The sequence below is a fragment of the Agelaius tricolor genome, unplaced genomic scaffold (genome assembly GCF_023055355.1).
Source record: "Agelaius tricolor isolate 1412-34295 unplaced genomic scaffold, bAgeTri1.0.p SCAF_25, whole genome shotgun sequence".
Taxonomy (NCBI): Eukaryota; Metazoa; Chordata; class Aves; order Passeriformes; family Icteridae; genus Agelaius; species Agelaius tricolor.
In genome coordinates, this window is record NW_027269285.1 from 9,419,473 (window position 1) to 9,444,273 (window position 24,801).

Sequence of the window (24,801 nt, forward strand, 5' to 3'; positions counted from 1 at the left end):
TCTCTAGAGAAAACACACTGGGACTTTGAGGCTGGCAGAAGCTGGCTGGAGCCAGAGCTTCAGGATCTTCTGGCAGGAGCTCACAGGCTTCTGGCTGAACCAGGCAGAGCAGAGCCAACTGTGTGTACTTTGCCTTCCACAAAGCCAGGCAGCTTCAAGAAAAACACTTCATGCTCTGCAGTGGAGGCTGGCATTGCTCAGCACTTCCTCTGCATTGGCTCCAAGGTGAGGTTTTTGCTAACTCAGGCTGCACAGGCTCCAGCAGTTTCTGGACTGTTCTGCACAAGTGTAACATGTTCTGGCACAGTATTGGAGTGACAAAACAGAGCAGGGAGGGGCTGACACGGCTGAGAATACCAGGTCATGTCTGAAAAACATGAAATAAATGAATAGCAATCAATTGCTCTGATGCTCATCTCCATGTATTACACCAGATTTTACCAGCTCAACAGCTGACACCAGTCTTAGATTTCCTCCACCTCCAGCTTGTCTTTGCTGTGGGGCATTGAGGGGGCCATGGCACCGCATTATTTCAGGAACAATTCTTCCTGTATCCTTATAACACAGGGTGCTCACTAAAGCCCAATTTTCAGGAGTGCTCAGCTGCTGAAATCAATGAAGGCTGTGCTTCATTAGAGAAAGTGCTCAGAGGAGCCAAGTTCTCTGAAAAATCAAATCTCAGGTGTTTCCCAATGAATGTTTAAAATTAGCAGATGTTTCTGACCTGAACATGTCAGGACTGTTATTGCCACCTATAAAATGGGAATAGTGAAATACCTTTGGCAAAACAAGTGTAAAATGGGCCGTTGGTATTTGTTGAGCATCTATCTGATGCTATCAGGAGGAGCTGTACAGAAAAGCCCTTGAGGAAATTAATCATTGTGCATTCAGAGGGGCTGTGAATGGAGTGCCAGTAAACAAGGCCTAGGTCCACACTCTGGACAAAGAGGAGCAAACAAAATCCTGAGTGGTTGCTCATTAGCTGAACACCTTCCATTCTGTGTAGGGAAATAGGAGCATGGGATCATGTAATTAAAGATTGTATCTTGGCATGCATGCACAAGAGGCCTGAATTAAGGTGGTGGCTGCAGCCTTAATCCTGGCCTTTCATAACTTCCAAGCCCTTGACTTTGTAACCTCAATAATGTTGCCTTAATGTATTTCTGTGTGCAGTTTAAATCAGGAGCTGAAAAGGCACCTTCTGTTTATCAATGCTATTGTTAACAAATGGTTTTGGGATGAAAAATCAAAGCAATCTCTTTGCCACAGAAGGGCTTTCACACAACATATCTGGAGCAGACAGCAACTTGCTCTGCTGTTGTTTTCCTTCCTCTGCACCCATCCAGCACCCCCAGCCTGGCACTGCCTTTCATCCCCTCTGCTGCACAACACTGAACCACTTTGTTTTCAGATTCCAGAGAGATGCAGGAGGCAATGGATTGCAACTTTTTGCAATCAAAGCAAACAAAACAAGATTAAACCTTTCTGTGGAGGTCTTGTGCCTTGAAGGAATTGCTGGGATTAATGTATGGGCTACTGCACCTAATATAGCTGACATCACACCTCTCTTCACCAGTCCCTTGTCTTTTAAAATACCATAACAGTGACACTGAGAATCCTTTTCTCTTCTGCATTATGCTTTACACCTGCTTTCCTTTTCCCCTGGTGTTATTTTAAGAGTGTTTGCAATTTTTTCCCCGTAGATAAATGCTTCTGAGAACCTAGTCATTCATCAGAAGAATACACAGTACATTTAACTATTTTATCTGGAAGTAAATTAATGGTTATAACAAGCATCTCATTTTATTTTCTGGTTTTGATTAGAAGGACTGGTCAGTGCATTATTTTCAGACCTTTACATCTTGTTTCTGCTGGAAATAAAACAGCAAAGCATAAAACATGAGAGAGGTATTGAAGATTAGGGACATTTTCATCCATCAGCTGTAAAAATTCTCCAGTGTAACAGAAACACAGAAGGAGTTGATGGGGAGTGCCAAGATATGATGGCAAATTGGGTACCCAGATTAGCAGTGTTTGTGCAGGTTTGGGTTGGGTTTGGGGTTGATTTGTGCAGGTTTGGGTTCATTTTGTGGAGGTTTGGGTTGGGTTTGGGGTTGATTTGTGCAGGTTTGGGTTGGGTTTGTGCAGGTTTGGGTTGGGTTTGTGCAGGTTTGGGTTCAGTTTTTGTGTGTTGCTGTCCTGGATTCTCAGCTATGTGTGTGTTCCTCCCCTGTGAGGGAGCTGCCCCTGGATCCCTGGCAGTGCCCAGGGCCAGGCTGGACACTGAGAGCAGCCTGGGGCAGTGGGAGGTGTCCCTGCCATGGCAGGGGTGGGATGGGATGTGTTTTAAGGTCCCTCCCAACCCAAACCCTTCTGGGATTCTGTGCTGGCCAAGCTGTAGGGTTTCTCTCAGCTGTACCCTGCAGGAATCCTAATTTCTTGCAAGCTGACCCTCTGTACCCAGTGCAGGGGGTCAGTGTGGGGTGGTGGTTCTGCCATGGTTTCTGGTTCTGTGCTGTTCCCTTTGGCTGTTTTTACTTCCCCCATGTCCATCCCATCCCTCAGAGCTGCTGCAGCTGACAGCAGGCTCGGGATGAAACTGGGAAAGAATTCCAAATCGACTTTTGTAGCTACTGAAAATGTATTTTCTTTTCCCATAATTAGCTTCTTCCTTCTGCACTAGTGTCCCCCATCAAATGTGAATTGTTTGTACCTTGAAAGGCTCCAGAAGTTCCTTTCTTACAGTTCTGTTTGGCACAGACTACTTTGCATGTCTGAGTAGTGAACAGGGCAGACTGTTCAAGCTTGATTTTCTAAATACTGTGTTTAAAGTGGAGTATTACACTGGTAGTTCATAACTGTTTGATGTTTAAAAAATGTCTAATTTCTTTATAATTTATTCTTGGAGTGAAGGATAAATTGTTGGGCTCTGATATAAAGCTGCAAAAGACTTTAGCAAGAACCTGAGGAGCAAATAATTGGAATATAGTTGTAGACTGTTAGAATTGTAATTTGGTTTAACTAGCCTGCAGTGTAAACTGCTCCTGTTTTTAATAATCAGTTTTTAAATGTTGTATTTTACTGAGGTCACGTTGAGTGCAAATTCAGAAAATAAGTTTTTACAACATTGGAATTGTAGTAGTGATAATCCACAAGGATGTTTTGGAAAGGTCAAGGCTTGAAATCCCTGAGCAGCACCTGAAATGTTCATCCAGGGAAATTTCTACAGCAGTGTATTTGCTACACACCGTGCTTACAGTGTTGTTTTTCATCCAGCATTCCCAGAGAAAAATCCTGTAATAAGGAGTGGAACATTGTTCCCATGCAGTTGTTCCCATGCAGCTGTTCCCATGCAGCTGTTCCCATGCAGTTGTTCCCATGCAGCTGTTCCCATGCAGCTGTTCCCATGCAGTGATTCCCATGCAGCTGTTCCCATGCAGCTGTTCCCGTGCAGCTGTTCCCATGCAGCTGTTCCCATGCAGTGATTCCCATGCAGCTGTTCCCATGCAGCTGTTCCCATGCAGTTGTTCATTCCCATGCAGTTGTTCCCATGCAGCTGTTCCCATGCAGTGATTCCCATGCAGCTGTTCCCATGCAGTGACTCCCATGCAGCTGTTCCCATGCAGTTGTTCCCATGCAGCTGTTCCCATGCAGTGACTCCCATGCAGCTGTTCCCATGCAGTTGTTCCCGTGCAGCTGTTCCCGTGCAGCTGTTCCCATGCAGTTGTTCATTCCCATGCAGTTGTTCCCATGCAGCTGTTCCCATGCAGCTGTTCCCATGCAGTTGTTCATTCCCATGCAGTTGTTCCCATGCAGCTGTTCCCATGCAGCTGTTCATTCCCATGCAGTTGTTCCCATGCAGCTGTTCCCATGCAGTTGTTCATTCCCATGCAGTTGTTCCCATGCAGTGATTCCCATGCAGCTGTTCCCATGCAGTTGTTCCCATGCAGCTGTTCCCATGCAGTTGTTCCCATGCAGCTGTTCCCATGCAGCTGTTCCCATGCAGTTGTACCCATGCAGCTGTTCCCATGCAGTTGTTCATTCCCATGCAGTTGTTCCCATGCAGTGATTCCCATGCAGCTGTTCCCATGCAGTTGTTCCCATGCAGCTGTTCCCGTGCAGCTGTTCCCGTGCAGCTGTTCCCGTGCAGCTGCCCCCATACAGTTATTCCCATGCAGTTATTCCCATGCAGTTGTTCATTCCCATGCAGCTGTTCCCGTGCAGCTGTTCCCGTGCAGCTGTTCCCATGCAGTTATTCCCACGCAGTTATTCCCATGCAGTTGTTCCCATGCAGTTTTAAGGTGTTGTCAGAGGGCAGGGGTGGGAAGGAAGGCCAGAGATGGGCTGGCTCTGGGGGTCCAAGGGGGTGCTGAGTGCACCCCACAAAGCCCTGCTCTGCTGCCACTGAGGGTTTGATGTTTAATCAGGGAGTTGTCATTTTATGTAGCAAGAAGATGGACTTTGCTGAAATAAATGAGGCACAGCTCCCTGAGAGACCTGATGAGAATGCAGTGTGTCCTTCAAGGCTCCTCCCATGAGCAATGGTCTGGTGGAGGCAGATCATTGATGGTCTGGGGGTGCTTCTGTCCCTGGGCTGGGGCACGGCTGTGCTGAGGCTGTGGGTGCTGACCAGAGCCAGGTGATTGCAGTGCCCTGCCAGGCAGGAGCCAGCTCAGCACCACAGGCCCCTCCCTGCCAGGGCACCCACAGCACCATCAGCCTGATTAATGTGCCCAATAGAAATAAAACAAATGGAAATTTTTTTAGATTATACAGTACACTCATAAATATTAATGCACTTTAGTACTGAATTGCGTGTAATTACATATTTATACATTTAAGTCACCTTCCTGATACACTTAAGGCACTTTACTGATGAAAGATATCTCTGAAAGAGAAGGTTTTAAACTGTGCCTAATATGTTTGTAGGATTTACTGAATAATGTGTGAGCTTGTATGCTGGCAGGAGAGGAGAAAAACCTCCATTAGAGACTGAAAGTGTTCATGGGCTCTGCTCAGGCTGAATCCACTCCTTGGGTAGTGCTGAAAAATCTGTCTTGACATGAAATATTGCTACATCTTCTTATCTATGTAGATAAGGTCTGTGCAGTCCTGTCACCTTAGAGTAATTACAGCTTATTACTCTAATCATGATGATGCCTGAAGACTGTAATTAAGATTGTGCTGGCTAATGTACTAGCACACGGCATGGTACAGCTATTGTCCTATCTAAACAAGGCAGAGATAAAAATGGGAAGAGGGAGAAAGGGCAGAAGTGGGGAAGTGATTTATGCAGGGCTGTGGTTCCCAGCCAAGCCCTGCCTCCACAGAGCCTGGGGGCTCCACGGGGCAGAACCTGAGACAAGCCTGGGGGAATCCATCAAATCAGAGGGGTTTGGGAAAGCTGCAGAAGGCAGCCCCAGAGACAGCAGAACTGGGATTGGTGCAGCAGCCATGAGATTGGTCAGCAGAAAAATTATGAAAGAGTAGAAAAGTAAGGACAAATGGAACAATGGTCTGTGTATTAATGTTTCTCTAGAATAACTCTCTAAGCTGCAGAGAAGTTTATCTAGTGAGATATTAGGGAGTTCTAAGCTTAATAATGGAGTTCTGTGCATTGTGTTTGAAGGCTCACAAGCAGGTATTGTATTTGAAATAAGCAAGCATTGTTTAACCAAAGGTACCTGTGCTTATAGTGGTTGGATAGAACTACTGTCAATGTGCTTCTGCTTTGTGGGATTGGGCAAAAAACTTATAAAGTGAGTTGTGACATTGAGTTCTTGGTCTCAAGACCAAGAACTGCCTGGGATGTGAGCTGCTGGCATCTTCCCATTGCCATAACCATGGAATGAGGCTGCTGCTGGAAAACCAAACAGCTCAAGGCAGTTCCCAGCAGTCCTGTCCCGTTTTTGATTTGTACTTTGACCCCAGCTGGGGGTAAATCCCAGGCAGTTTCCACCTCAAACACCAGGAGAACATCCTGGGAGAGCTCTATTCAAGCTACTTTTAATGCATCTTGTCCACCTGTGTCTAAGTTTTATTCTTTTACCATGTCCTCTTGCATATCCTCATCTTGTCTGCAGATAAAGAATTATTTAACACAATTTAACACACATTTCTATGCACACATTTCTTTTCAGGCCAAGTCGTGTCTCTGTTGAAATCCATGAGAGGCTCAACCCCACAGGTCCCTCCCAAGGGGTTTGATCCCCAGAGCTCTGTAGTGTCAGCTGGTGAAAAGCAGACAGCTCTTCTGGAGGAACAGGGCTGTCTAAACACCAATCCTTAGGGCTAAATTTCACAGCAAGCCCACCCACCAAACAGGATTTAAGGTCCCTTTCACAAGCCAGGCACATCTGGAGCTCCTTGGTGTCTTTTTGCTTTGAGCAGAAGAGGAACATTCCTGAACTTTGAACACTCCTGCCAGTCCTTCCTTCTGCCTTGGGAGGTGCCTTTCCCTCCAGGCTGGGGAAGGCTTTGTGCATTTGGTGTCCCTCATCTTGCCACGGGTGTGTGAGCAGATTCCTTCCTGCCAGCTCTCCTGGGCTCCAGGTTCTTTAGGTGTTTCTGGCCATTTGTGAAGCCTCGTGCAGTTGTGTGGAGCAAGGGCTCTGAGGAAGGGTCATCCCAGGTACATCCACAGTGATCTCCTGAGTCTGACCCATCTCCCACCCCCTTAAAGCTAATAGGACCAGTTATTTCTTGATGGAACTGCCTGGCCCCTTTAGACATTTTATAAGCTTCTGGAAGCTTGCCACTGTTTCATTTAGATCACTCACAGCTGGGAGAAAAATCCCACAAAAGCTACTTAGTCATTAGAAGAATTTTTTTTTTCCCCAGAAAGTTTCCCCTTTGTTCACTCCTTCAGCCTTTCACATTTACAGTAAATCCTCTTGAATAGTATTTATGTCTACAAACATGAGCTCTGTGTTTTAACAGAAGTCTTTGCTGGTATAATGTTCTACTCATAAAACACTGGAATTTTTTTTTATGCTGAAAAAAAGAATGGTCAGCATCATGATAGCTATCCAAAGTTCAAATCAGTTCTAACATAAAATATCTGCTGTTTTATAACCTGCCCTTGCTGTCCAGGAGGTCCAGGGGTGTTTGTGGATACTGTAGTTTTACAAAGCTGTTGATGGGGAGCACTGGTGAAGTGATTACTGCACTTGAGAATTTGCCTGCCTGCATTTATAGTGTGCAGCTAAACAGGGAGAGAGGCAGAAGGTGTGCTGAGCAAAAAAGGGTTGTTCCTGCTTTTAATTTCCTTGGGCAGCTCCACAGGATCCCTCTGCTTGTGCACAAGGAGATCCCAAAGCATTTTAGGAAGATCAGTGCTAACCCTGAGCTCTTTCTCAGTAGGGGCAGGGAGGGACCAGTGAGCAGACACTGGAGGTTTCTTAAATTACTGTGTTGTGGCTAAGGATGCTCCAATTCTCTTTCATGAGGTTGGACAAGGCTCCTGACATTTTGGATAGGAATTCCACTGTGAAGAAAAGCCCTGGGAAAAGTTCTGTGGTGTCTTAGGTGAAGAAAAGGTAGAAAAAATGTCTTATGGCTTCTGTTCATTACTCTTATCTTTAATGCCTGTAAAATCATTCCCTTTGCTAAATATCAAATTTGAACAATGACTGTCTTCAGTTTAATTAATCATCTCATTGGTTTCAGTTATGAATTTTGTGAAGCTCTTGTGTTTTAGAGAGTCATTTAGGGAGCAGTCTTTAATTAAAGCCAAACTGCTTTTTGCCTTTAGGCATGTTTTTTGCATAAAAAGGTGCCATAATTTGAATTATATTCTCCTGAGCCTCAGTCTTTATGTGACACAGGGCCCAATAGCCCTTCCTGCTGTCAGTTATAATATTAAGTGACTGTAAACAACAGCTGAAAGGCTCACAAGATTACCCAGCACCTTGTGGTGGGCATGGAAGCTTCTGGCCCAAGCCAGGCACGTTAGCAGAGAGTGCTGAGAGCACAGCCCTGCTTCAGCCACCTCCCCTCCCAGGGCAGCACCAGACCCACTGGGCAGCTCCAGGAGTGGATGTGACTCTGCACATTGCATTTATTCTGCACTGTAATTAACATCCTCTCAATAGCTTCTCATTCTTCTCTCCTAATGAATTCTCCAGCCTCCTCTTCCTCTGCCTGTAATTCTGTGCTGTTGAAAAAGATTTGTTTCAAGTAGCATTTATCTGAAATGAAAATAGGGATTCTGTGTGTTGCAGGTTATTTGTAAGAAAACAGCTGTGGGCTAAATGACACAACTCACAATTGTGTTACAGGAGTGGAGTATTTTTATAGACAGACATTGATTCTGGGGGTTAAAGGGTCAGTGACAAAGTTTTCAAATACAAGTTGCTTTTTTCGTGCACTTTTCACCCCTCTCCCTGAGACTTGGAAATCTACTGCTTAAGTCAGGCTTGAGGGAAGCATGCCCTGAAGTCAATGGAGATTCATTGGCCCTAATTGGATTTAGGTCAGCTCGTGCCTTGGCTTCTCAAATACAAGAAATAATAAGAATAAATATTGAAAAGTCAAGCATTGTTTAGATCAAAGCAGATTGTTAATTTAAGCATGATAAACAAATGCTGCCTTCTAAATGTGTGCTCTCTTGATACATGAGATGCTTATGAGAATTGAGGTTGGCTGTATGAAGTCTCAAGGGGGATGTGTCTCCTTCCATGCATTCACTTCATCCTGCCAATTTTATTTAGCATTTTCCTATCTTTTGATTCAGAGGACATCAGTGAAGGGTGGGTTTGTTCCTTTTCTGGTGACTGCAGCATTGCCCTGAGAGTGCTTTGAGGACACCTGCAACCAAACCAGGGCTGTTGTTTGACCACGGTGTTTTTCTCCTCCCTCTGCAGAAGGACATAGCTCTGAAACCTCAGGAACGTGTGGAGAAGCGACAGAATCCTCTAGCCAAGAAGAAAAGGGAAGCACTTACCAATGGGCTGTCATACCTTCCAAAAAAGAACAGGCTCCACCACCACCAGTACAGCTCGGACCGGGAAAATGACCGAAACCTGTGCCAGCACCTTGGGAAAAGGAAGAAGTTACCCAAGGGCCTCAGACAGGTGGGAGACAAGTTCCCTTCTGCGGGGAGGGAGGGCTCTGCCCGTTGGTTCATGGTATGTAGAAGCCAATTTCTCATTTTGTGGGATTTTTTATTTTAATGCTTTTGTGGTTGTTTCGGTTTTGAGCTCTTGGCTGTGACGTGGTGCAGTGTCCTACCACTGAAATGGGAGAGCAAGTGGTGCATCTGATTAATAAAGGTGTAAAAGTGAGAAGAGCTTTCCACAGGCTGGCTGTGAGACTGTCAGGGCAAACAAATGAGGTGTCTCTGTGGGTGCAAGGCCAATTTTGTCCTCTAAAGACCTTCTTGTCTTCAGGCTTTGTACACTGTACAGAGCCCTCTGAACACCCAGGGTGAGGTGAGGCAATTGCAAGAAGGGCAGCTGTTAATCAGGGCAAAGCTGATTAGAGTGTGAGGAGCTCGTTTGTGAGGTGTCAGTGGTGCTGGTGTCTGCTCCCCTGGGTTACTGATCACCCACCCTGAGCAAGAATGTCTGCCTTCCCAGCTGTGGTGGGAGTGAGCAGGCAACAGCCAGGATTGCAAAGCTGCAGGCTGAAAACATTGGATTTGTCTTCATGACTGTGCAGTGTTGTGTTTGTTGTGCTTTTTAAGGAAGAAAGTGTGACAAGTGTGATTTCTATGATGCTGATGATAGTACATAGTAATAGGGACTAGGTCAGCTTTTGCCTGTATTTGAGTGATATTAATGACTCTTGAACCAAAATTTAAACGTTTAATGGGGATGGTTGATATTCATGGAATCAGTTTTCATCCTTGTTTAGTGCAGACCAAACCTTGCTTTGCAGAGAAACTTGTAGCAAATAGTGAGAATTCACTGCTTCTCATTTTGTGAGTTCAGGGAGAAGGAAGGAACATTGAGGATGACAAGTGTGCTGAGTTGTATTCAATTTTGATATGCAGAGTTAGAGAAGCTGGGAAGAAATAGGTTTTCATGATAATTTTGAAGCCTATATGTTAAGCTGTATATAGGAATATAGTAAGAGATTATACAGTTCTTTAGCAGAGCAAAGAAATTGTAAAATGCCTGTTCCACACTATCAGCTGTTAAAGGTGTTTCTTCTGATTTAATTTTACTTGGTATTTCAAAGGAAGGTGGGGAAAATTCTTCAGGATAGCAGATGCAATGATTCCATTACCAGAAGATATTGAAGGTTGCTGTGTTTACTTGACTGTTTCCTGTGTTCACCTCTGTGGGCTCTGTTTTGGTCTGTCAGACTGATTGTGTGCTCTGAGAACTCTCCTAGTGGGACCTAATGCCAGGTGGAACCTTTCTGCCCAGAATTTCATGTGTGAAGGAAATTGCCCATCCTGCTGATGGAGATGATTTGTGAGGTTGTGGTTTTGGGAATGAATATGCATTGGCTTGGAAGGTATTGAGTTGACAAATGTCATGGAAAATGCTTCTCCTTTGAGCTGATAAATCTGAGTACTCTGCCTAATTCCTAAGGCATAAGACTGAGAGGAAAGAAAGTATCTTGCTCAATATAAATGTAATACATTTGGTAGGGTAGAGCTTCTCAGATAAGAACATTCAAGTCTTATGAACAGTTTAGGTGCTGACAAACACATACAGCTTTGGCACTTAACATGGAAAAAAGATGTCATGGAAAAGACTGCAGAGTTTGGAAAGACATGCATAAAAATACAAAGAGTTTTGGGTAAGCATTTTCTGACCTCTTTCAAGACAAACGGTGAAGAGCACAAAAGCAGGAGGAGATTGTTAAGTTCTGAGCATGGTTTTTTTTCTGATCATGTTACACTCTTCCTCCTCAGGAGACTCTAGGCTGCACACCTTGGGCTGCTTTCCCCACCCAGGTCCATCCCACTGAATCCCTGGGCTCCTGAAGGGGAAGTAGATTTGCTTGTCAGCCTTCTCTGACAGCAGTGACCAAGAGCTGGGGCCACTGTGCTTTGTGTGTGACACAGCAGGAGTGCCCTCTCCTAAAGTTCAGGAGGCTTCTGCATGTATACAGTGTCCTTGCTATATTAGGGCTTTATATTTGATATACAAACAATTTATCCTTCCTCTCCTGTCCCTGGGGGAATCCTGGACTGTCACCTGTGGTTACTGTAACTGGATTGGCAGGATGCAATCTCAGAGCTGTCACTTGCATTCCTGTGCTGGCATAAGACCTTGGCTGCAGTCTGTCCTTGCTGGGAAACGTTTCATACCTGGAGAGCTCACTCATAGTTTCTCCAGTGGTTAACAGTCCTGTTGGATATGCTTTCCTGTGAAATCTGTTATCTGCTGGAAGTAACTCTCACTGCAGGATTTAGGGTTTGAAGCTCCCTTGTCAAACAGATTAAGTTGAAGTCAGCTATTGAAAGCATTGCTAATTAGTTTTCAGAGAAAATCCTTGCAGTATTCATGCAGGTATTTATCCAGCTCTGCTGAAATGCCTACAGGTTTATTGAAATCCAGAAAATGTGAAACTGTAGGTTAATTAAGGCTCATATTTTACTAGCAAGAAGACTTTTGAACTCTGCTTTGTGAGCTTTTATAAATGTACTTATTAAATGCCTCAAGGAAATTTTAGTTGGCGTTAAGCAAACATAAGACTCATCAGAATATTTCTCCAGCTTTTTAAATTTAATTTCCTTTACGTTAATTGGTGATGGCATGTTTTTATGTGCTTTCTGTAAAAATCATTTGGAAATCTTAAAGTGAACATTTTTAAAGTAGTAAAAGGGTGGCAAACATTTTTAAATGGGTTTTAATGAGATTTTATTCCTCGAGGTCTGAGCACAGTGGGGCATACCAGGAAACAATGAGCTTTCAGGGCAGAAGGAGTGTTGAGAGTATTTTGATAATGAGGGGGAAGGATCATTTCTCTTTGTTCAGTGGGTGTGTGATTTGAAAGGAGCAGAAGACACTGACTCATGCTACCTCCACCATTTCCTTCACTGTTTTTCTTCATCTGGTGGGAGGTCCTTGCATCTTCTTGCAGAAGAGGATCATCTCTGGATATGCTTCTAAAGCAGCCCTGTGTGTGTAGGGCAAGGAGTGCCTTGGCTGGCTCATGTGTGCACAAGAGCCAGCAGCTGCTGGGCTCTGCCTTCACCACCTGAGTCCAGAAACGCTTCCAGAATATCAAATCCCAATCCCAGATACTGCAGGAGTGCAGAGAAGGAGACAACTGGTAATAAATAGGAGGCGGATGATAAATAGAGGGAAGAAAACTCATGATGGAGAAATGAATTGGGAGGTAAATTATAATGAGATAAAGGCAAAATGGCAAGAACAGCAGCAGAAGATACCCTGCTGACTCTGGCAGTCCCCAGCTACAGGTGTTATAAACCACTGGCTTTCACCTCGTGGTCCATTACATGAATCAATTAAAGGGGAGGGAGGGGAGTGCTGCAGCTGTTCCATCTCAGAATCAAGTCCACGATTCCCTTGGCAGTCTCACCCTCAATCTACACATCCTAAATTTGAGACTGCTGAGCCTTTGTGTGGCTGATGTGGACAGCCATCATTGTCCCCTGCCATCCCCACTCGAGAGCACCATGTGGTTCTGTGGTGATGCAGTGCCAGCACTCTCGTCCCCTGCTGCAGAGGTGCTCGTGAGCCTCAGTGCAGCAAAGCAGCGCTGCAGAGGGGGAAACACCCGTGTGGCTGAGCCTGTCCTGGGCCAGGGTGCCTGCTGCAGCTTCAGCCCTGCTGCCCAGGGTGCTGCTGCAGCTCCCAGCATCCAGGGTGCCTGCTGCAGCTTCAGCCCTGCTGCCCAGAGTGCCTGCTGCAGCTCCCAGCATCCGGGGTGCCTGCTGCAGCTTCAGCCCTGCTGCCCAGGGTGCTGCTGCAGCTCCCAGCATCCAGGGTGCCTGCTGCAGCTCCCAGCATCCAGGGTGCCTGCTGCAGCTCCCAGCCTCGCAGCTCCCAGCCCTGCAGCCAGGGCAGTTGGTGCAGGTCTCAGCCCTGTTGCCCAGGGTGCCTGCTGCAGCTCCCAGCCTCGCAGCTCCCAGCCCTGCAGCCAGGGCAGTTGGTGCAGGTCTCAGCCCTGTTGCCCAGGGTGCCTGCTGCAGCTCCCAGCCTCGCAGCTCCCAGCCCTGCAGCCAGGGCAGTTGGTGCAGGTCTCAGCCCTGTTGCCCAGGGTGCCTGCTGCAGCTCCCAGCCCTGGGCCAGGGTGCCTGGTGCAGTACCCAGCCCCGCATCCGGGGTGCCTGGTGCAGCTCCCAGCCCCGCAGCTCCCAGCCCTGTTGCCCAGGGTGCCTGGTGCAGCTCCCAGCCCTGTTGCCCAGGGTGGCTGGGTGGCTGGTGCAGCTCCCAGCCCCGCCGCTCCCAGCCCCGCCGCTCCCATCCCCGCTGCCCAGGGCTCCGGGCTGCCCCGCACGGCGCGGGGAGCGCAGCAGATGGGCCGCATTGTCACCGGCACTGTGATCCCGGCGAGAGCTCGCTGTGCTGACAAGCGATTTACAATGTGCTATTTACAGTTTGGGTTTGCAGGCTCTCAATGACATCTGAGTGCTCTTTAGCAACTGCTTTCATTACTACTTTTCGAAGAGCTGCTAATTGAAAATGAAGTTGTGGGTGGGCTCTGGGAGAGCAGCAGCAGCTACGAGGACCATACACAGCCACAGAAATGTTTCATTTCTTGGACTCCCTACTGGAGCTCTGGGCAAGGGATGAAATGGGGATATGTTTGTGCAGTGTGAGGTCAGACACCTTGGAAATCCTGCCTGCAGCACACATCACCCGGAGTGAGTGATAAAGGCTTGAACCTCCTTGAACACAGCTGCTGGGATTTGGGATTCCTGTACTGGCAGCCGGTGGATTTCAGTGACTATAAAACTTCTGAAGATCAGGAAGGAACCTGGGCTGTGAAACTACCTTGTGCAGGGCAGCACAGGGGATTGGAAGCTGTATGTGGGATTTTTGGGCTGGTTTTGCACTGCTGGAGGTCTGGCTTTGTATCAAGTGACAGGAAACATCAGAACTGACTGGTAAAATGTGGGACAAAGTCACATACATGCCTTGGGAATAGTACCAGCCAGGATTGGGTCAGCAGGGATATGGCCACACATTGATGGAAAGGGAGATAATGTTCCCATTCTGTATGTAAAGGAAGAAGTTGCTTGGTTTAGGGTTTTTTTCAGATTCAAGATGCTAGAGCAGACACTTTGAAATGAGTGGATTTGCTGGTTGTGCTGCAGCCTACACGGCGTGGTTTGATTCTGTGCCAGTGTTGCAAAAGTCTGAAGGCACCTACAACAAGTGTCACCAGCAACAGGACCTGCAGGGACCACTGGTTTAACAAAACTGTGTTGGTATCATGTCACTCAAAGCACTGGTCATTAATCTAGCATATCAAACAACATTTAATTTGGAAAATAACCCATGAAACAATGAAAAAAAATCAGATTACAGCTCTGAAAGAATAGAAAGGGCCATGTCTGGGTAACTGTGCTTTGAGGTTGCATCACAGCAGGAGTGGGTGCAGTGATACACTGGGAGATGTTCATGTGATAAAGGGGATGGGTAGATCTGGGCTTTGAGAACCCTTTGTAGGATAGAAAAGGGGGAAGAGATGTGTGGGGAAGAAATGAAGAGGTGAGGCTTTGCAGAAGTGTAGGCTGGGCTGTGTGGGGTTTTTGAGGGGTGAATGTTACACACGGTGTGCAAACAGAGGGGGATGCCTAGAGAGGGGGCAGGTTCTGTCAGCCAATATCCTCTGTCTCTGCTAAGGTCCAGCTCAGTTTATCCAGTCTGCCATGTGCTGTGGAAATGCTGAGTGCTTCATGCTGGCCAGTTGGTAATTCCACCCTTGGCAGGGACCCACACTTTATTTTCACACATGCACAGTGTGTGGATTCCTGGCTGTGTGGGAGCATGTGCTGAAAGCTGGGCTGCCATTCAGTCCCCTTCTCGTTTCCCGTTTGGAAAGCGCCGTGGGTGACAAACAGTGCTTGAATTACAAGCATTTTGTGATTCTCAACTGCTGTTTGCCTCTGATCAGAGGCCACAGAAATCTCCAGCTGCACTTAACCCGCAGCCACCGTATCCAGTGCGTCATCTGTGAAGGCACCCAGCTGCTCAAAAGCATCCAAACAACTTCTGGGCCCTGATAATATATAATTGAGCTCAATGGGCACAGAAAAGACTGTTGTTCTCTGCAGAAAGGACTGAAAAATGATGTGTGTGGCTTCGTGTGCCTGTTGTTCTGTGCTGCACATCCCCCCTGGCTTCCCGAGCTCCTGAATGGGCACGTTGGATTCCAGGAGAGCAACACAAAGCCAGGCTCAGGGAGTGCAGAGCTGGTCCCAGGACGCTGCTCTGGGCTGGGCAGGGCTGTGCTCAGCCAGCACAAACCCCTGCAGTCACTGCTCAGTGCTCAGGGAGCTGCCACTCCACCCAATGCTCGCCCACTGTGATGTGTCACAGGCGTCCCCCCTCATAATCACCAGTTTCACCTGCAATTTTTCAATAAGCCATTGAATTATACCTCTCTAAATGATACACTGCAAATCCAGCAGGTCCTAATTGCTAATGATGGTTCTGAAAGACTTTCATTTGACTGTAATTAGGTTTGCAAGCAATCAGCTGCCCTTATCAGGATGGAAACACATATAATGTAAAATACAGGCTGGTGGGAAGGGAGCATTTTCTTAAAAGGAGGAGTGGAGAGGAAGATGTTTTATTAGCAGAAGCTGTGACATATTTTAACACCTTGAAAACATCATGTGTGAAATTAATTCTGCTCAGTATTATACCATCTGGCAATGTTATTGTTCTGTATATATTGCCATGTAAGTGTGCTTTTTTCATCTGGGTATGAGCCTGTGTTTGAAATAGTAATCATGAGTCAAATTGATTACTCAGGATGTTATCCCTGCTAGAAGGCTTAAAAATACATTTTGGGAAGTCCCAGGCACTCAAAATGGCTTCTCCATGGAGAGCTTCCCTTGCAGGGCTGATGAGGGTGGAAGAAAAGGGCCTGGTTTTTGTCATGCCCCTGTGCTGTGAATGAGTGTATGTGCCCAAAGGTAACAGGAGCTCTACCCAGCTAGTGTTTATTAATGCTGAAGTAGCAGATGCCTGTGTCTCAGCCTCAGAAGCATGTATTTGGTGTGATGGTTTGATCCTGTGTGTGTGCTGCTCTCTCTGTGCACTGCCCAGCTCAGAGCCTGCTGTGTGTGAGCAGCTTCAGCACCAGTGCAGGCACAGAGGCCCCAGGTGCAGACCCAGAACAATACAAGCTTAAAACCTGGTTAGAGGCTGGTTTGGCCACTCTGGGTGAATATCAGCTGCTGGGCAGTGTGGTCTGTCCCTTAACCAGGACTCAGAAAGGCCATGAGCAGCTGACATGGGGACTGTGATTGCTGTGATGCTTCTGGCTGGTGGAGCTTGTGCAGCCAAGGAGGAGCGTGGAGGAACTCAGGTCACATCTGGACACAGGAAGAGGCAGTGGGATATTAAGATCCCCCCATTTCTCTCAGGCTGATGGTGTGAGCTGATCACCCCTGGGCTGAGGCACAGGAAGGGTTTCTGTGCCTTGTGTGCTTGTGCCTGCCGTCGCTGTTGTGTTGAGTGTGATCAGGCTTGCAAGAAAATGAGCAATGTTGGCATGTTTTTATTTCTAATGCAAATATTGCCACTCTCTCTGCTCTGCCCTGCTGCATTTCACTTTGTCTTTTGGCTCCAGTTTGCTCTGAGATAGAGTTGCAGAGATGTCACCATGCTGTTACCTGACCAGGCAATGCTGTGGCAGAGGAAGGGCCCCTGTATGGACCTCCCACAAACTCCCAGCAAATTCCAACTGAAAAAAGGAGATTAGAAACAGCCACTTTTGGGCTAACCTAATTATATTAATCAATTAGACATCTTGAGAATTTTAGTTAAAAAAAATAGTTTCTTGTGCACAGAGCAGCTATTGTCTCTCAGGATTATCTTTTTTCTTTTAATGTTGGCACCCTGCTTTAATTGAAAACTTAAATGATTGTTAAATGTGCCAGGAAGTGAACCATATTTTAAATGCTCAATGCAATCAATTGCTGTCTTAAAAGTTTCCATGCATGTTACCAGTAAGGAATTAAACAAAAAATTAATTTTGACTGAGTCTGCCTGGAGATAAATTAAATGCTAGTTTAAGTATTATAAGACAGTATAATAAAGTGACCATTTTTAATTTAAAAAGGAAGTCATCCAGAACTTTTTAAAATATTTTTTTGTACTCTAGAAATAAATGTAGGCCAAGACTTTGAACCTATGGGTTTGCCTGCAGATTAATTGTAACTCGAATGTGAGGATGTACTTCTGTGCTTATGTTAGTGGATTCTTGTTTTTTCCTCTGCAAACTCAGTTTTCAGCAGGGCAGGAGGCATGGGAGTGTTGGATTTGGCTGTGGCTCCCAGCAGCACAGGCTGGGTTTGCAGCATTGCTGTGCTGCAGGGGCACAGAGAGGCTGGGGTGCCCCACTGTGGGTGCTGGGAGCAGCCTCAGGAGCATTTCAGCCTCCCATGGATGCTTAAACTCCTGCTTAGGCTTTTGTAGCCTTAGTCCAGCTCCTGAGTGCTGTGACTCCATGGATTCAGGGGCACAGACCTGGGCCATGGCTTTGAGGAATGTCCAAGGACACTTTGAAGGTGTCAGTGAAGAGCAGTGAGAGGAGCTGTTCCTTTCCCAAGGGGGTGCAAAAGCCTCCCTGGCTGGCCTTCCCAAGTTTTCTGGTTTTCTGTCTCTGGGTAGCCTAAAGGCAGCACTCCTGCTTTTAGAGCTGCTCCAGTCCAGTCCCTTGGATGTGGAGGGAGGCTGTGACTGCCCTGGGGCTGAGCAGCTGCCCTGGGGCTGGGATTTATCACAAGTGGGGAGCCGAGGGCAGGGAGGTGGCAGTGTGCAGTAAATCCCTGTGAAATTCCAGCACGGAGCTCACACAGTTGCTCTCATGGTTTGCAGGGCTTTGGGGGCCATGGGGAGTTTTGGAACTTTCCCTGTATTTAGCCTGGCTGGCTCTGGCCAGTCCCAGCCTGTGTCCCCAGAGGTGGCATGGCATTGGTGGGGGAAACAGGATGCACTTCTAAACTTTAAATTATTGATAATTTCCTCAGCCTGGAGAAAGTTGTTCTCTGCTTTGTGGAGTTTCAAAAGTTGTAATGCTGCGATTTTATAAAATCAAAACATCTTAATTTGTGCCCAAACCCACTAAATTGGAATAAACTTTTAAATCTAAGTCCCACATTTCCTATGTGTAATGGTTTCTCAACAGTATATGAGCTCTGTGCACTAGGAAGGCCTTCTCTGTTACTAGCAAAGTGTGCCATAGGTGATTGTTGTTGTGATTGTTTTCTCTAAGCTTGCTGTACTCTTGGATAGTTCCAATGGATATTTGGATCAGGGGTGGAGCCAGCTGAAGAACACAGTGTGGCCATTACTGTGTAAGGCCACAACTCCTAAAACAGATAAACCAAACTTCTCCTTTCCTCCTGACCTTTCCCTGCAACAATTTTTGCTGCTCAGCATTAAAATACAGTGAGGTTCTATGGGCCAAAATGAAAGAATTACCCTTAAGAATTTTTATTGAATTTGCTACAAGAATACAAACATTTTTATAGAAGATTGACTGCAGAAGTTACTGTGGGTTTGTGTTTCCAGTGCTGTTGGAAGTTTGTCTCTAATATCAGCAACACTGTAACAGGCTGTGACAAAATCCCTACTCCTGATGTGTCTAATTGTCTAATTCCCCATTTTTTATAGACGGTGTAAAATCAGTTTCAGATTTATCCATCTGTATTGGACCAGCTATTGAAATGAGTCACTCTGTTGTGAGTGGACTTCCTTGAAAAAACCTAACTTGTAGCAAAGTTCTCCCTTACTCAGGAGGGTGCAGGAGCCTGTTAGGGGCCATAGCTGCTCCCCTGGGTCTGCCTTCCTCCTCTGCTGGGCTCTGTGAGATGGAGGCACCTCTGTGAAGAAAACGCAAATCTCCACTTTCTTCAATTAAAGAATTGCTATTGCAGTTTAATCACAATTCCTCCTAGCATGGAAGACACCAGAAGGCTGTGCTCTTTGTTATCCAGCAAAACAAAGACACAGGAGCAGAGTGTTGGTCTTTCTAGATCTGTCCATGCTGAACATCCTGAGACATCTCAGATCTATTGAAGGTAAAGTTTGACAAAATGTGACAGAGGTGTGAACTAGTGCAGGAGGTTAAGCCTTCAACCCAAAGCCTGCTGAGATTCTGCAAGAAATCGTTGGAGAAGGAAGCAGGAACATAATTGGTTTGCAGGCAGAAGTTGATTTAGGTCATATAAAAAGCCATGGGCCATTGCAGTCTCTGACAGCAAAAACTGAGTCACTGACCTCAAAGTTCCCATGTCCTGTGTGCCCTTTCCCACGTGGTGGAGTTACAAATGGTTGTAATGGACCTGTGGGCTTAAGAAAGAAGAATCAAGTTCCCTCTCATGCAACTCTTTTCTGCATGACCAGAGAAACAGGAGAGAAACCCCCAAGTTTGCTGCTCATCAAATGCTGTCAAGTCTAAGCCCTGCTAACCTTGTTTCCAGGCTCAAGTCCTTAAATCAATAAAAATAATAAGCTAAGAATGGGTGTAGAACTGGAAGCCGAGGTTTGATACCTTTCCTTGTGATTTCAGGTTGGCTTTTTCTAAATATGTTAATAAAAAATATTTCAGTCATAAAGCCAGGTGGATTTTCTCCTAGCCCTTGGAAGCAGCAGATATTTGGCATATAAAGTTTTTCTGTGGTACTTTTATTTTTGCCAACCGTGCTCATCATTTCCTTCTGAACAAGTTTTTGTCTGATCTAGTTGAACAAAAAAATCTTCTAATTTTATAAATGAAATAAGACTTGAGTACTCAAAGCATACAGAGAGTTAATAAAAATGGAAATTCTGTTAAAATCACTAATCAATCTGTCTAATGTTTTATTGTCTCCCCTCCCCCCAACACATGTTCTTTTCTTGTAAAGCACCTTATTGCTTCCTGCTTGTTTACCACCTCTTAGCAAGTCAAGCAGCATTCAAATTGCTTTGATGTTAATTATATAACCTGCTCAATAGGGTTTGCTAGGTGAAGGAAAATAGCTCCTATGTTTAAGAAAATAAATTAATATCCAGACAAGTGCTCTGTGCTTTGGTTCTGAAGAAGGAAATGACAGGATACTGATGACTTAGTGTTGTGTTGTCAAATAAAAGCTATATTTGGGTGGCACGATGCTCTCAGTTTGCAAGATTTGATACTGGTTGTCTTCACTTCTGATGATACAGAATGATGTGCTGAGGACTGATCCTGCTAACTGGAAAAGGAGTGAGTTTCCATATCTCCTGTGCCAAAGTAAAAGATTCAGGAGCAGGGATTGTGCCTTAGCCCACAGAAGCTGTTCCTAAGGAGTCCTTTGGATGCTGGGTTATCCCAGCTGCTCCCCTGCTCCTGCTCTGGACTCTGGCCCAGCCCGAGCTGCCCTTACTCAATTCAGTTCAGGTGCTGCTGGCATTAACATTTGAGCTGTAGCTCAGGCTGAGGATTTCCAAAAGTACTCTTAGAGTGTAGCAAAGCCTGGAGCAGGCTCTGCATGAACTGCCAGAGCTCAGTCAGTGTCCAGACACGGCCCCTGCAGGGCACGGCCGCGGTGCCGGGCTGGAGCTGCACGGACCTGCCCCACAGCCCCCAGCTCATCCTGCATGGAAGGGCTGTTTCATCAGGAACAACTTGTCTACCAACCCCTAATCAAGGCAGATAGGTTTAATTGGAGAATTTGCACAGAGTTTGGAGATGTGCAGATGAAAGGTTGTACCTGTGTGATGAATGAATATTAATAATTCCTAATGCAAAGCGCTGGAGCCACCGCAGCTGACGGGGTTTGTGTGGAATTCCTGGCAGCTCCCAGGGAGCAGTGCAAGCCTTCAGCTTATTAATGGCATTGTCCTTATAAATCAGTAACAGTGCAGGGAGGGAGGCTGCATTGTGGATCATTACAAAATGCTTTGCAAAGATCTGAAGTCAGATTTGTGGTCTGATGCTTCCTGTAAGAGGTGCAGTGTTTTTCATGATGGAAAGAGTTTATTTGCAGTACTGAGGCTTGTGCTTCCAATGTTTTAAATGAACCTGTGCTTTAATATGCAATAAATACTGAAAACGATCCCTTCAAACTTTATTCATTATCATAATGATATATTTTGATATAATCATTACTGGTAGGCTATTACTGGTCTAAATCATGTACCAGAGGGTGTGTTGTTTCCAGAAAGAGTGAGTGTCAGGAGATTTTTGTACTGTTTTAGAGTGATCATAAAGCATTTCCAGGAGTGGAGCTGTATGAGACTGTAACATCGCTTAGGGGGAAAGAGATCTTACCTATCAATAGCAATGCAAGGCTTGTAATTTTAAGTCTTTCTAATTTAAATCATGAAAATCTGTTTTTCATGAATAATTCAGGACTCTGATTTAGTAGAATTATTTCCAGCCCATGTATATTAAGCAGCCAACCTGCTATGCCAGCTCTGTTTTCAGACACTGTTGATGGGGGGTTTCTCTTTCCTGCAGAAATGATCATCTTTGTCTCTTAGAAAATAAAGCTGCTGTGGTATTTTGTTCTTTTGATTGCACGAGGATTTTGCTTTAAACCTTGTAGGCTAAAATTCAAGCTGAAGAAAAATAAAGCTCTTACTACAGGAGCTCCTAGAATTAAATTTGGAGAGAATAAACCTTGTACTATATCCATTAGGAAAATGGCAGTATTCTTCCATTTCCTGATGTTATTCAATTACTTACCCCGCTTCCTGCTTTTAGCGTAAACTGTATATTTTAGCTCATGACCTTTGACAGCAAATTGAATCACAAGTGGAGATGCAATGAAAGTCGGTTTTTTAAAAGACTCTTTAAAAACATGGGTGTGTAGGAAATTTGGGGTTTTGTTTTGTTGTTTGTTTCGAGGTTTTTTTTTTTAATAAACCTCACAGTGGATTTTGTAATATAATGCATTTTGCTTGGAAAAAAGGAAATTGAAGTTAATGTCCTTCCTTCTTTGCCCTGGAGAAAGCACAGCCTGCATAGCTGCTCTTGTTAGTGCTTGCCTGGTGAAATTAGCATTGCATATTTTTGTTAATACCAATAAAAGCGGAGTTTGTTTAATTTAGAATCAAACCCTTGTTTGGATTGGATTAGCACTTTAAGAAAAATATTTAACTTGTAAAGTGATGCAACACAGGTCGATCTAATCTTTAGCTCCTCCAAGATTGTAGCTCATTTACAAGCTTTAGATCCTTCTATTTCCCTTACACTTGTGAATAGTGTTAACACATTAAAAAACCCCAAACCAGTGTATTTATCTGAACCTTTCCAACACAGGCACCCCAAACCATACAGGAACCATCAGTAATGAGGTCAGTGCTGTCCAGCCATGCCCAGTTCCCTGATCCTGATGGGATTTCTCACACATGGTGTTCCCTGAGCTTTTCTATTAATTATTGAGTGAGAGTTTAGTGGGGTTTAGCTTTTTTTGGATCAGAATGCATTCATGTCACTGTTCCCCCCAAATTCATCATTTTTACTAATCCTGTGTCTCTATAGAGGAATGACATTTTGAGGGGAGTAAGAACCCTTTGTTGTGTTTAGAACTTGCCTTGGATTGAACTTGAGCAGAACTTGAATTTAAGACAAAACTCAGGAGATGTCTTAATTTTATGTAAAGCAGTGGAGACTTTCCTGCAAGAGCAGCCTGCCCCTTGCTCCCACTGTAGTGCTGTTCACTTGCATTGGAAGTAAAATCTCTTTTTCTATGACATGCAAAATTTTCAGGTCTGCACACAGGGCTGAGTTGTATCCTGGTGCCTCTTGGGGCTGTGCTAGGAGAGAGCCTGGCTTTTCTGTGCATCCATGTGTCTAAGCTGGTAGCAGAGCTTTGCTGCTTCTCTTGTGTTGTTCTGCAGGCTGTTCCAAGATAACACTGAATTCTTTCTTGTTCTGGCTGCAGCAATGCCAAGTGTTTGTTGAACATCTGTCAGTGTGTTCAGATTATTAACCTAACTTCTGCTCGTTTATGTTAATGAAAACATTTGAGCTCCATAACAAGCCTGTGTAGCAGTTCCTCACGCCATCAGTCCCACTGACACCCAGCTGAGTGCTGCCACAGTCCAAGCCCACCTGGCAGAGCATTGGCAGAGGTGTTGCTGCACTCTGTGCTGCCCAGCCTGCAGCGTGCCACTGCTTACTGCTCGTATTTAATCTCTAAAGCATCATCATATTATGGGGCAAGTAAAGAAAATAAGTGAAATGGACAGCAGAAATTCCAGATTTGGCGTCTGTACTCAGCTGGGTGTGGTCTGTCCCCCCATTGTGGTTCCATGCTGGCTCTCACGTGCATTGAACACGGGCAACACAAAGCTGAGGAGGTCAGAACCCAGCCCAAAAAAAATCCCAAATCATTAAACTCTGCTCAGATCTGCCAGGGAGGCAGGCAGGTCCCTTTGGTCCCAAGGCTGTGGGATCTGCATCCTTGGACCATCCACCTCTCCCCTGAGCAGCCGGATCTCTCCTGAATAAGCCTTGCTTGGAGTGGGGCTTGGCTGAGGTCACCCCCGAGGGCCCCTCCAACCCAAACCGTTGTGTCACACTGAGCGAGTAATTTCTGGAACAGAAACTGCTGTCCACTGCACTTCCTTGGGGTCTGCTCTGGGGCTGTTACTGTAACATGGAGAACAAGCACTGCAGGGGCCAGCTGAGGGAATGGTCCTGCAGCTGGGTCTCCAAAGGCCTTTGCTTTTTTGTTAGCACACAGCTTTGGAAGTTGAATTAGATGACTGATCTCCTTTCTGGACTGCATGTAGTCTGCTGGGCAGCAAATTGCACTCAGAGTCATCCTTCCAAGTCCTATAATCTTTTACTACAGATCCTATTAGTAAAAGTATTAATTACTCTGTTCTGGAATTAGGAGTTCGTAATGAAACCTCAAACAGGAATCTCAAGCCAGGTTGGCCAAATGTCATGGAACACCCAAACCTGAGCTGTGAGTAAAATAAAGGTCTGAGTTGCTTTAAGGTTTACGGTTAAAAGAATATAAAACTTTTCAGCTTGTCCAAGTTTTGACAGAAAACCTTGTAGTATTTGGCAGGCCTGGCTGGGTTTCCTTAAGTGTGAAATGCAAGATAAAACCAGCAACTCGGAGCCAAGCACAACGAAACAAAAAGGTTCTGAAACAAAGAGAACTGGAGATCCACAGATTCTTCTCGCAGATCTCCTTCACTCCTTGCCCTGTCTCATGGCTGGAGCACCCCGAGCTTGGCATGGGGTGCTGGGGGAGAAGGAGCACTGGAAGGAGCTCTGGGGGTTGTGCCAGAGCAGGGCTCAGCCCGTGGAGCTCCTGTTGAGCTGTGGAGGGAGCAGAGAGGGAACGGGGAAGGAGCAGGGAGGGACAGGGAGGGACAGGCAGTCCTGCAGGGCACCCGTGCACTGCACAGGGCAGTGCCAGCGTAGGAGCTGCAGCAAAAAGCTGCTCTGAATACATTTCAGATGTTTGACTTGGATTGGAGGGGAAAGGCAATTTTCTCCACGTCCTTCCTTTCACCCTTGAACTGGGACTTCTGCAGCTGGTTAGATGAAATGAAGAACCTTTTTTTGTTTTCTGTCCAGAAAGGCTTTTTAGGAAGAAGTGGTTGTTAAAGTACTTGGGAAGATTTTGCTGATAGTGGATGAGAGTTGTGTTTGCTCATGTGCAGAGTGGGGGCAGTCAGCCCTTTGACATTTCTGTCCATCCAATAC

At 45.7% G+C, this 24,801-nt stretch overlaps 1 protein-coding gene across 6 annotated transcripts in view; it reads left to right on the top strand.

Annotated features, from left to right (window-relative positions):
• The window catches only part of AUTS2 (activator of transcription and developmental regulator AUTS2), an 805,512-nt gene that overhangs the window by 212,724 nt on the left and 567,987 nt on the right, over positions 1–24,801 (top strand). For 4 of the 6 annotated variants that reach the window (XM_071448244.1, XM_071448243.1, XM_071448247.1 and 1 more), the window contains exon 2: positions 8,865–9,128. In XM_071448244.1, the coding sequence (XP_071304345.1) occupies positions 8,865–9,128 (264 nt within the window). The remainder of the gene's footprint in view (positions 1–8,864; positions 9,129–24,801) is intronic. The other 2 variants (XM_071448246.1, XM_071448249.1) reach the window with 1 other exon arrangement.